Genomic DNA, 12,460 nt, shown 5'->3' with positions numbered 1-12,460 from the left:
GACTTTTTCAGACTTGTGATTTAAACCAACCTACAGTGTGTGGATTGACTTTCCACTTCACCTGAACACTGTAGTGTCCAAATATAGTTTGAGTTCGCTATTTATCTTTTCTAATACTTAAATGACTTTGGTAGGCTACTTATTATTCTAAAAGTTGACTTTCACTTCATTTGTCTGTCTACTCGCCGTTATATTGTATAGTTTCTGCTTATAATATGTTTACACTCATGCACTTTAACTTATGTCAATACTGTCCATTTACGACTCTGTTTTTGCACATTTACATGTAATCTTCCATATTTAAGACTAGTAATGCTTAGGTAAATCGTGGTTGTATATATTCACATTCTTAGTTTTGATATTTTTAGTACTTATTTACTTTATTTAATATTATATTATGTTTAGATTTGCTAACATTGTGTTTTTTACTCATATTGTGTGTTGGATAACCTGCTGCTGTAACGCCACAATTTCCCAGTTTGGGATCAATAATCAGTAATTCTATTCTATTCCATTATATTATATTATATTATATTATATTATATTGTATTGTACTGTATTGTATTGTATTGTATTCTATCATTCTTTATTTTTTTTGTTTAATTCGGTGCTTTGTTAATTAATGTCTTATGAAAGAGGGGTAGATTTTATAAGATTATTCTTTCTTTCTTCTCCTTTTCATTCAAGATTTGAGTTTTAAGTTTGTATTTAATTGTTTATTTATTCTGCACTTGTTTTAAGTTTCGTTCAGTTTAAGTGTAGACCTACTTTTTTTTTTGTTGCTAAGCAACCGCCGAACACACGGGGACGAATGAGGTCGGGGAGCGTCATCAACAATCGCCGTTTTCCGCGCCTTTTTTTCTGTAACATACGCGGAAGAAAACAAAACAAACGTGAACTGGGACCTGTCGTAGTTCTGACCGGAGAAACTGGTTTTAAACTTGTTTAATCGCCTCCCGCGGCAGACTGACCTTAAATGTAGGCTGGCAAATCCGCAAACTAAAGAGGTAGTGACTACAGCTGTGAAGAAACGAGCGACATTAGCTAACGACGGTAAACCAGGTGGTGCGTTTTTACTTCTCATGGGGAGCTTTATTTACTCATAAACGTTTATTTCTACGTCAAAAAAATGGACTGCAGCCTAACCGAAGGGCTAACTAAAGTGGGACACGACTCTTCAGGTTGTTATAACATAATTTTAATGATTAATTTGAGCTGTGTGTGTCGGTGTTTGTTGGACTGTTACACTAAATTAAAAGCTACATTACAACTTAAGCAGTGACGTCACTCTTGCTCACGCTGTGGCGGTGTGTTGTTTGAAGTGTCGACTTATTATTGCGCTGATTTGGGCACTGCAGCATTCCTCTTTCTTTAATAACATATTTTATAACTTTTAAACTTTAGCCTGAGCTGCATATATCAAACTGTATTTTGCACAGTTGACTGTTTTCTTATAATAATTCTTTATTTATCTATCATGCTATGCACTGGCAGAGCTAGTACTTTGTACTGTTATATATGAGTAACAGCTACTTATGCACATGGACCATCCATACCACTTTTTTATCCTGGTTATGTATTGTGGGCTCATGTTTTTTGTATGTGTGGGATATGTATGTATATATGTGTTGTGTTGTGTGTTTGTATGTATGCTGGCTGCTGGAACACCTACATTTCCTTGCTGGGATGAATAAAGTTGATCTTATCTAATAATAATGATTCTTACACTTGGGCCAATTTCAGAACCAACATTTATAACTTGACTTCTTACTCTACAGCATTCAATCAATCATATTTTTATTAGTAGAGCACATGTTTCGAACAGATTATATCTCTAAACACTTGGCAAAAAGAGCAGGTCTAGACTATACTTTTAAGTATAACTTTGACTGCAGGCCATTGGTCTCTTATTCGGGTTAAACCTCCACTTGAAACTAAACCTCCACTACTAATTGTAATATCTGTAGCCACAGAAATCATTGATTCTTCAAGAAAGTCTGTCACATTTATTGCATTCACCATCGGAAGACAAACAACTTTTCATACTCTTGAATACTACTTGATATTATTATTGATGATGGTTGTGACGATGGCTTTTGTTTGATAACGATGACTTATAAGTTGGTTTCTATACTGATTAGAGTTCTCAAGAACTGCCCTCAATGTTGTGCTTTGCCTCTGGTCACTTCCTGTCAGCACCTGTGTGTCCAATCAGACTCAAAGCTGATCGTTTGCTCTTACTGACATTGTTCCCTTTTTTCTAGATCCTCGCTTGTGTTGTTCTTACTCTCTGATGTACGACGCTTTGGATAAAAGCGTCTGCTAAGTGAATTGTAGAATTGAATAAGATGATTAGTCCAACACAATATCTTAATTTCTTTAGTATTTCTGAGACAACTGTTATGCCTGGTCTTCATTCTGACACTTAAACTGTAAAGTGGAGTCTTGATTTCAGACAGAAAAAGAAAGTTTTTATGGGTCAAATTTCTTTGATTAACTTCAATGACTTTTTTTAACCAAGAAATGTTGTTATGTTTGTTCTGCACTTCATTCTGTTTTTTTGTCTTTGACTTTTCAGGGAAAGACAGCTCCGGCTCGGATGATGACGTACCGCTCTCGAAGCTGGTGACTAAGCCACACAGTGAGAAGAAACAGTCCCGTGAAAAGAGCCCGACTGTTGGGTCCAAAGCTAAGGCTAAAAGTGGTGAGGAAAAAGGAAAGACTGTAAACAATCCTGCTGTGTGAAGGTGTTAGTACGAATTTTCATGAAATTCATTCATCTTGGTAACTTTATGAAATGTATTATTCAAGTCTGTCTACCACTTGTTAACACTCCTACCTTTAGGTGTCTGAAGCTGTAACCTTATATGGGTGAAACGCCTAAATTGTAGCAGATCTATATTTGTGTAAAAGCCAACCAACCTGTTGTCAACAACTGTTTGAGTCTACATCTGTTACGTATACAAATCAGTGTCATGCCATCTTTATTGTTTTATAGTGATGTAACCAAATAGAAAGGAATTTGTGGGTTGCACCTTTTAACAGAATATAAGCAGCACTGTGAACACTGTTACTTTGTCAGCAATTTGTAAGTGTGCGTGTTTGGTGAAGTTGTCTGACCTCGGCCGATTAAATGGTGTTATAATCTTCAGTCTGTTTCACGATTTCTTCATTGGATTTATACAAACAGAAACAACCCCCACCTAACAGAAGGAGAATATATTATGAAAAGCCATAATGTAAAAAGCCAAAAAGTTGATATCTTCTCCTGTTTGTAGCTTCAGATGACTCTTCAGATGACGAGCCTTTAATCAAAAAGAAAAGAGTTCCTGCACTGGAGAAGAAACCACAGAAAAAGGGCAACACACCCATCAGATCTAACGGCACAAGTAACAAGAAAGCAGGTAGTCACATTACCTTCAGCTGTGTTCTCTTATTTTTTTCTCTTTTGGATTTCTTTTAACTATATTTACGTGTAACTACATCAGATGTGAACACAGATGACAGCTCTGACAATGAGCCTCTCATAAAGATCGCCAAAGCTGCAAAGAAGCCTATCTCAGTGCCACCCAAAAAAGCTGCCCGCGCCAAAAAGAAAAGTAAGACGTTTGTTTTCTATCGCCCTGAATTAGCAACAGAGACTCGCTTTTTCCTGTAGCAGATAACTATTCTTTCTTTTTCTTACACAGAAGCCTCCGATGACTCCGATGACGAGCCTCTGAGCAAACTTGTCAATAAACGAGAGAGAAAGGCCCTCGTCACTCCTTCTAAAATAGCGAGCCAAGATACAAAATCCAGAAGGAACGTGGCAACGAAAAAGGGTAGGTGTTAAAAAGAGTGGATACAGGACTCATTTAAAGGGCTTATATCAATGAACTAAATATGTTTTGTCTGTATCAGTTAAATACGCAGAGTCTTCCAGTGACGGTTCAGATGATGAACCTCTTGCAGAGATGAAGAAGAAGTTGACGAACGTGCCTAAAAAGAATTCAACAGACAAGAAAACCAAACCAAAACTTAAAGACAAACCACCGAAAGGTCAGTTTCACTTTTATCACACTGGCCAGAGTGTAGGTTGAATGCAGACTTATTACAAATAGTTCCAGTGCTAACCTCTTTTATTTTTAAAGACTCTTCATCCTCAGACAGCAGTTCAGATGAGGATGAGGATGATGTGCCCTTAGTGAACCTCATTTCCAAGAGGAAGAAGCCAGTGAAGAAAACCACAAAGAAGACAGCTGTGTCCCGAGGCAGTGCCTCAAGAAAGAGACGAGGTACTGTCGCTTTAATCATAAGATCATACTATCTGCTACCATCACATTAAAAAGCCTCTTTAAATCATCGATGCCGTGTCTGTTTTTGGGGCAGAACCTTCTGATGAAAGCTCGGACGACGAACCTTTGATTAATTTTGTGAAAAAGAAGAGCACAGGCAAACAAACAAACACAAAAACAAAGGCTTCAGCTCCGAAGAAAAGGAACACGACCCCCAGAAAGTCCAGAAAGACGGTTGCGTCAGGTAAAGACTCAAGGACAGGGATAGGGGACAGAAATGAAAAAGCATTTCATGAAAGCATCTGTAGAAGACTGATATCGTGGTTAAAGCCCTCAAGTAAAACCTCTTCTGGATAAACAAATATACAAGAAGCTGTTGAGTTGTGAAGAAAGCGTTTTAACCAATCTGCATTATTCTTTGTTTTTGTTTTTAAGGGTCTACAAGCGACAGTTCAGATGATGAACCCTTAATCAAGAAAGTAAAACACCCACAAGTCACCAAAAACCTGAGAATAACCCTGGAGAGGTGTGATGGTGAAGACGGCGGGGCAACATTAAGCTCAAAGAAAACCAGCACAGGTACTTCACACTTAACAAAGAATGATTTCATCCTGTTGACTTTTGGTTTTAAAAAAAGGTTTCAGTGACCAACACTTATTAGGATGCAAGACTTGTATGGAGAGGCTGTAGCATTCGGTGGCTGTGGGTCAGTAGTCGGTCTCGGGTTCGGGTTCGATTCTCATGTCTGATGTGTCCTTGGGCAAGACACTTAACCCCAAGTTGCTCCCTCTGCTTCGTCAGCCGTGTTTGAGTGACATCAGTTAATACTGATGGGCAGCAGCCTCTACCATCAGTGTGTGAATATGTAGGTGTGACCTGCAGTGTAAAAGCACTTTGAGTAGTCAGAAGACTAGAAAAGAAATGTACAAGCTCAAGTCCATTTACCCAATGCTACAGCCAAACCAATCACCAATTCTGCATTGATGAAATAATTCCCTGTTTGAACACTGTCAGTACCTCATTAGGGCAAAGTGTGATTACCTGATAAACATTGAAACACCAGCTGTAGATACTGTTATTGATGCTGTTATATAACCTCTAACTTTATTCTTACTCTCTGAAATAGACGCACCGAATCCTGAAAAGACGTCGAGCAACAAATCTGAGAGTTCACAGGAATCCTTAGAAGAAGACTAAGCAGGCGGCAGAGAGCTGTTACAGGTCGAAGACACCAATTTTGTTATCACCTTTTCAACTTCTGGAAAAGGAAGTTCGAACCACTTAGTGGCTCCACTTTTGAATAATTACTTGAGCGTTTAAAGTCCGTTGGAGAGATGCCTCCCAATAATCACACGTTAGTGTTCATGTTCAACATTTTATCTACAGACCTTATGTACATGTTAATTTATTGTGTTTTTATTCCTGTTTTTTAAAACTTGGGGTCAGACTGTAGGTTTTAAAGCTCAATCTTTGATGCTACTTCACTGTGTGTTGCCTATGGTTTGCGTTGGCTTCCCCCTTTTTCTTCTATGAATTTACATCACACACTAGTTTATGGCTCATGCATGTAAGTTCTATTTCTACTTCATATGTTTATGTTCACTGTACAATTAGCATGCATCAAGGAGAACCTGCTGGGTTTGATTAAACTGCTTTCACTAGAACATTTGATCAGACGACTCAGTGTGTGTTTTTTCTGACTATTCATAAACACACCAACATTTCCTCTTTGTGTCATCTTTATCCCGGAGAAATTGTTACTCATGTCAGATCTGTTGTACTTACCTACCGAAGGCCCGAGGCTTTACAATCCATGCAGCGACAGGTCGACACTCTTCTTTTTTTGGGCTTTTTTTGCCTTTAATGGAGAGATAGGACAGTGGATGGAGTCAGAAATTAGGGAGAGAGAGAGAGAGTGGGGAATGACATGCGGGAAAGGAGCCACAGGTGAGATTTGAGCCTGGGCCGCCCGCTTGAAGGACTAAAGCCTCCATACATGGGGCGCGTGCACTAACCACTGCCCCACCAGCGCCCCAGGTCAACACTCTTCTAATCAACATTATCTGACTTATTCATATTTCCGTATTTACCACGACAAGACCTTGACGTGTTTTGTTTTTTAAAGTCATTGTTCATGGAGGATTTGATAAAAAAGTTATTCCTGTTTCAGCTGCACATTTTGTAAAACATGTAACTAAGAATCTAGAAATAAAGAAGACTCTTTCACACTGGCTTCAAGCGGCCATCCTGACTGATTTCATTTTTTTGATAGTTTGATGAACTTTTCATGTCAATATATAAATGAATAAATCTCTAGTAACGACACCAGACTTGCATTATTTGACAGTTAAAAACGTTTTATTTACACTCTCTCCCTGAGAAAAAAAAAAAACGAGACCAGTGGTGGACCACTTCTTCCTGCAGGTTTCGGCCTCTCAAAAGTGGCGCCAACACTTTCATGGAGCTTCACTCGAGGTCTCCGAGTTCCTGGTAAGGGCCAGGATTCAGGGCCACCTCCTCCAGAAGCAGCTCCTGCAGGTTGTCCACGTAGTCTATAGGGGGGGCGGGGAAAGAATGATGGTATTGTTGACGCAGATGTAATGTCCTCATGACCATTTGAAACATATCATGTGAAAAGCTGTTCTTCTGTTCTTTGTCAAAGGAGCAGTTCTAGAAAGGACTGCGTCTAAGTCTTTGTTCTGTTGATTCTCAAATCCAATTATGTTTTGTGATATTGCTCATATGGTACTGTATTGTTTTGTACTGTAATAAAATGTGTAGTGACAACTATCACATCATTACCATGAGAATCGAAATTGCACAGTAGTGCTGCCGGGTACAAACCTGGTGAGTCAGCTCCAAAGGTGATGGGCTTTCCCGAGAGCTCTGCCCCCTCGATCACCTGCTGCTGCTGCTCAGCCCTCCTCTGCAGGAGTATGGTAGGGTGGAGGAAAACTCTCTGGTGATGGAAGAAGGTCCGGGGACAAATGCACTCCAGACGCAGTGATGACAGTACCTGAGAAACAACACAACACATACTATTCATCACACCATGGAAATGTATGTGGCTCAGCTTCATGAACCATATCCCACAAATGCAATGCAAAATTTAAAAAAAAATACAGCATGGGTAGCTTGTGCGCCCCATGTTCAGAGGCTACTATCCTCAAAGCGAACGACCCTGGTTCAAATCCGACCTGTGGCTCCTTTCCTGCAAGTCATTCCCCTCTCTCTCTCTCTCTCTCTCTCTCTCACTCTTCAGTATCCGACTCTATCCACTGTCCTGTCTCTCCAATAAAAGCACAAAACACCCCCAAAAACTTCATAAATAAAATGCGGTGTATAGAAACATTCATACCTTGTGAATCTGATTGTACGAGGCCCCATTGAAAGCCACTGCAGCCGACAGCTGAAGATTGCCTGCTGGGATGCTCCCAATGTGAGGCTGGCTTTTCCAAACTTTTTTGTGGAGACAGTGCGAACATACCTGCGTTTGATAAGTCAACAAAATGATGTAAGCAAACAACAGCCCGTTTAAAAGGTAAAATAATATAGACCTGTGTTTGATGTTATTTTATATTATCGACCTGTACAATATGTCCATATTCTTTATATTATCTGTAAACTAGTATAGCATGCTCACTGCACCTTAATCTGTATATTATAATCCTAAGAATACACTTATATTTATAGCATTTATTTATATTTATAGCATCCCATTAATCCAGCCATCCATATATACCTAATAATTCACTTTTTTTAGTCTACATCTGTAAATTTTGTAATTACTGTACATAGCACAGACTCTTGCACTTTCTGCTTATTTGCACTTCTGATGAGATGCCAAACCTCATTTCGTTACTCTATACTTGTATATGTGTAATGACAATAAAGTTGAATCTCATCTCATCTCATTTTGTCTGGGGCTACGTTTTTAAGTTACCTGTGTGACGGATACAAAGGTCCCAACCACAACTGTTTCAATGTGGCAGGTGCGAGTGCATGTTGGGCACATCCTGAACAGCTGCTTTAGATTGCCTTCATACACCATGTACTTTCTGGTGCTGTACAGCGTCGGGCAAGCGCTGCACATGAGAAAGAAACACATTACAGACGTGTGTGACACTCTTTCTGATAAACTTTGTTCTACCAGGGGAGGAGCAGAAGAGAGCTGATCTAAAACCCCTACAGGATATTACCACATTTCCGTAATAACTAACCACACTACCATGACTTCATTGTTTAAAAAAAGGTTGATCATGGAGCACAATAATGAGGCTCTAACTCGAGGAGGATGGGAGGAGAGGAGAAGGAGGAGATGAGGACGAGGAGAGGAGGGGGAGGAGAAGTAGAGGAGATTAGATTTTGATATAAAAATACAGAGAAATGTGTTTTTGTGATGTTTTGGGGCATATGTTGTTAAATAGGTGCAGAGTAATACAGTATTGGATGTGATCTGAAAGGGTTAAAATTCCATTTTATATATTTCAGGTGGACTTTAAAGATCAAATAAATGAATAGATAAATATGATTTTAAAAAAAGGACGTGGAGGACTCATCAAATCACACATCAGATATCACCTGCCGAGCTCCTCGATACTGAAGGCATCCTGAGTGTCACCGGGCACGTAGTCGGAGTCCGACAGCACTTCAGGGTCGTCGGGGTCGTCGGTGGTCACCGTGATCTCCCAGCTCTCACTCGTTTCACTCCATCGCCTTTTCAGGGGTGAAGATGTGAGCTGCGGCGGCACGTCAGACTCACCGCCACACCGATCTGACGTGTCCGACGAAGTGGTCTTTGTCAGGGGACGCACTTGGATCGCTTACTCACACAAAAATATTAAACTTAGACACTATTCACCAGTGTGCATGACATTAAATCAATAAAAATCTGCTGTTAAAAATTACTCTCCATGTAAGAAGATGACACTGTGTGTAGGTGTTTTAGGGTGACCTAAGTGGGGCACTGATTTCTGCAGGTGTTGCATTAAGTTTTTGGTCACATACATGCACATTTTTTTCTCCAGGAGTTTGGGATTAAACCCCTGACCTTCCGATTGAGAGACGACCGACTCTACCACTGAGCCACAGCCGCCCATTTACATCTGAATTTACAACTAACATACTTCACTGACATGTAAAGTACAGGCTGTACCCCCTGTAGAAAAACAGCCAACATAGGTCACTTTAACTTAAGGGCTGCCTCTAGTTTGGGTGAATAGCAAATCACTGCTACCATTGGCACCTGGGGGTGGCCAATCAGATTTCAAGATGGGCGCATGCCACCTCTCTGACCACGCCCCTGGCTGTGTTGACAAACATGATGTCTACTGTTGTTGCAAGAAAAAGTTAAACCATCTGGTTCGCAGCTTGCATACGAGATACCTTTACTCCTCCTGTGTATCTTTGGAGTGTCTTGATCCTCTTCACACTGACATGCAACATCTCTCGTAGCTGGCTAAAAACGGAGAAATCCAGAAATATTTCATCACCATTAACATCAGCTGATTCATTTATGATCCGTTTGGTGGATTGCTCACTTTAACAGGAGGAGATGTGCCGACGGTGTACACCGACGGGATCGCGTTTTCTGTCAGAGACAGGTAGCAAGCCATCCCAGCTGTGTACATCCCCAGATTGTCGAAGGAGTCGTCTGAAAAATGTCGGTCACATAAGCGTGAGTTTGCGCAGAGGCCTCCCTCCTCAAAGTGTGTGAACTCCAGCCACCTCCTCCGTAACCACGGGCTCGAGGGAAAGGGGAAAAGACACCGAGAACTCGCACAACCAAACACACACCGACGACCCATAACTACTCGCTTGCTCGTGGATGCAACCCCTGGCTGCAGCCCGCTGGATGGGGGCGGGGCTGGACATCAGATGGGCGTGGTCACACATGTAGGCCTGTATTGTATTTATTCTTATTTATTGAAAGAAAGCAGTCTTCCTTTATTTCTTTTATTTACCGACTATTTTTTCTGTGACGTTATGCCTTTTTTCTTTTTTTTAAATTATTTTTAATCATTTTATAATCTTTAATCTGCTATTCATTATTCCAAGTGTCATTTAACTGCTTTTATACTTCTCTTCACTCCTCACTTTTAATGAGGGGGCCAAACTGGGGCCAGCTGTTTTGTCAGAGGGGAACATTAAACCCAGGTGAAAAATAGACAAAGATGATTGCTTTAAAAAAAAATATATATATTATGCCACAACATTAAATACCACAACATTAAATACCATGATTTACATTTGTTTCAGTCACAGTATTGAATACTAAATTGTGAGTCCGGTTGTTGAGTCAAATACTGTGTATGTGTTATTAGGGGGGGGCTCTAAAAACTACAAACCCCACTGTTGCATCCACCAAAGTGCTCTGTGGATGGAAAGTATAGCAGCAACTTGAGTTACGAGAGCATCAAATCGACTGAAGAGATAGCACACAATGTGTACGAGTCTGTATAGCAGTCTGAGTTTCCGCTGGTCCTGGGTCAGAAAACAGTCCTAAAGCAACATTTTTTTTTTAAACAGACAAAGCATGTTTATTTCAAACTAAAACAAGTTTTAACTTGGAGGGGTAGCTACAGTGGGGGACCAAGCTCACTGTGGCCTGGGGCACAGGCCCCTGTTGGCCCCTGCCGAGAACCGCCCATGCTTCACTCCTTCAATTGTATTCCATTATCTTGATATCAACCTTTTCAGACTTTACGTCTATACTTAACTTTCTTTTCTAGCTTGCTTTGCTTTTACATTTTGTTCTTGTGTGTAATTTTGTACACTAATCTCTTTTTAGCCTAACTATTGATGCGTAATGTGTTGTCTGTCAAAGCACTTTGTAAACATCTGTTATTATAGGTGTGATATAAATAAATAAAAAGTTATTATTGCATAAATGACTAAACTTGAAGGTCCAAACCTTCAAGTTCCTGGTCACCCTCATCTCTGCTGACCTCTCCTGGACTCCCAACATCTCTGAGATCACCAAGAAGGCACAGCAGCGCCTACATTTCCTGAGAGTGCTCAGGAAGAACAACCTGAATGAGAAGCTGCTGGTCCGCTCTTCCATCGAGAGCCTGCTGCTGTACTGCATCACAGTGTGGTACACCAGCTGCACTGAAGCAGACAGAAAGGGGCTTCAGAGAGTAATAAACACCGCACAAAAGATCATCGGCTGCACACTCCCCTCACTTAAGGACATTTATAACTCCCGCTGCCTGAACAGAGCAAAAAACATTGTAAAGGACAACTCACACCCCGGCTTTCATCTGTTCGACATGTTGCCCTCTGGCAGACGCTACAGGTCTGTCAGAGCACGGACAAACAGACTCAAGGACTGCTTCTTTCCCAGAGCCATAACCACACTGAACCTTGACATGCGTTGACCGTCCCACCCTCACTACACACACTGTGCAATATTTATTTTATATTTCTGCAATATTTTACATTTCATACTGTGCAATATTTATTTTATACTTCTGCAATATTTTACATTTCATACTGTGCAATATTTATCTTATTTTATATTTCTGCAATATTTATTTTTTATTTCTGCAATATTTTACATTTCATACTGTGCAATATTTATTTTATACTTCTGCAATATTTTACATTTCATACTGTGCAATATTTATCTTATTTTATATTTCTGCAATATTTATTTTATATTTCTGCAATATTTATTTTTTATTTCTGCAATATTTTACATTTCATACTGTGCAATATTTATTTTATATTTCTGCAATATCTATTTATATTCTGTTATGCTACTACTTGTAAATAACTCCGACCATACATTGCCCATCTTACCTGAATGAGAGTTCCTTTTTTTATTTTCTTCTTTTGTTGTTTTTAGCTGTGGATGCTTGTATGAGTGTGCACTTTAAGGTGAAGCCAAATAATTTCGTTGTACAATTGTATAATGACAATGAAGACATTCTATTCTATTCTATTCTATAAACAATAATAATAAAGAAGATAAAATACTAAGTTAATGAATTGTTTATAGCCTACACTGAATTACAGGTTCATATTTTTTTTTTCTATCTTGCGATTAGCTAGCAAATGGCAATGTTTGTGTCACGACCATAGACAATATTATATATCACAACATCCATACAACACTGACCACGCCCATCGGGTGTCCTGTCCTATGAGGGACAAAAAATGACTAAAGTATAAATAAATAAATA

The 12,460-nt window shown here is 39.7% G+C and overlaps 2 protein-coding genes across 2 annotated transcripts; one reads left to right on the top strand and one right to left on the bottom strand.

Annotated features, from left to right (window-relative positions):
- Positions 1-836: 836 nt before the first annotated feature.
- LOC109997801 (nucleolar protein dao-5) lies at positions 837-5,945 on the top strand. Its single transcript, XM_020652410.3, has 10 exons — positions 837-1,181; positions 2,579-2,704; positions 3,279-3,404; positions 3,489-3,599; positions 3,690-3,821; positions 3,901-4,038; positions 4,131-4,274; positions 4,369-4,518; positions 4,710-4,853; positions 5,401-5,945. The coding sequence occupies exons 1-10, from the start codon at positions 1,130-1,132 to the stop codon at positions 5,469-5,471; spliced, it is 1,194 nt and encodes a 397-aa protein (XP_020508066.2). The 5' UTR covers positions 837-1,129; the 3' UTR covers positions 5,472-5,945.
- Positions 5,946-6,610: 665 nt separating this feature from the next.
- Positions 6,611-10,864, bottom strand: LOC109997803 (uncharacterized). Its single transcript, XM_020652412.3, has 7 exons — positions 9,815-10,864; positions 9,660-9,732; positions 8,856-9,096; positions 8,218-8,359; positions 7,633-7,761; positions 7,119-7,290; positions 6,611-6,826 (listed from the first exon to the last, which is right to left on the bottom strand). The coding sequence occupies exons 1-7, from the start codon at positions 10,079-10,081 to the stop codon at positions 6,741-6,743; spliced, it is 1,110 nt and encodes a 369-aa protein (XP_020508068.2). The 5' UTR covers positions 10,082-10,864; the 3' UTR covers positions 6,611-6,740.
- Positions 10,865-12,460: the final 1,596 nt, after the last annotated feature.

The sequence above is a fragment of the Labrus bergylta genome, chromosome 19, assembly GCF_963930695.1.
Source record: "Labrus bergylta chromosome 19, fLabBer1.1, whole genome shotgun sequence".
NCBI lineage: Eukaryota > Metazoa > Chordata > Actinopteri > Labriformes > Labridae > Labrus > Labrus bergylta.
The sequence above is the reverse complement of the archived record's forward strand: the minus strand, read 5'-3'. Positions and strand labels throughout refer to the sequence as shown.

Coding starts and splice junctions, on each gene's coding strand:
- LOC109997801 (XM_020652410.3), top strand. CDS start 1,130: ATGGACTGCAGCCTAACCGAAGGGCTAACTAAAGTGGGACACGACTCT. Junction 2,705..3,278: donor CAAAGCTAAGGCTAAAAGTG/GTGAGGAAAAAG, acceptor TCCTGTTTGTAG/CTTCAGATGACTCTTCAGAT. Junction 4,519..4,709: donor CAGAAAGACGGTTGCGTCAG/GTAAAGACTCAA, acceptor TTTGTTTTTAAG/GGTCTACAAGCGACAGTTCA.
- LOC109997803 (XM_020652412.3), bottom strand. CDS start 10,081: ATGGGTCGTCGGTGTGTGTTTGGTTGTGCGAGTTCTCGGTGTCTTTTC. Junction 9,733..9,814: donor GCACATCTCCTCCTGTTAAA/GTGAGCAATCCA, acceptor CTCCGTTTTTAG/CCAGCTACGAGAGATGTTGC. Junction 7,762..8,217: donor CCTTTGTATCCGTCACACAG/GTAACTTAAAAA, acceptor TATCAAACGCAG/GTATGTTCGCACTGTCTCCA.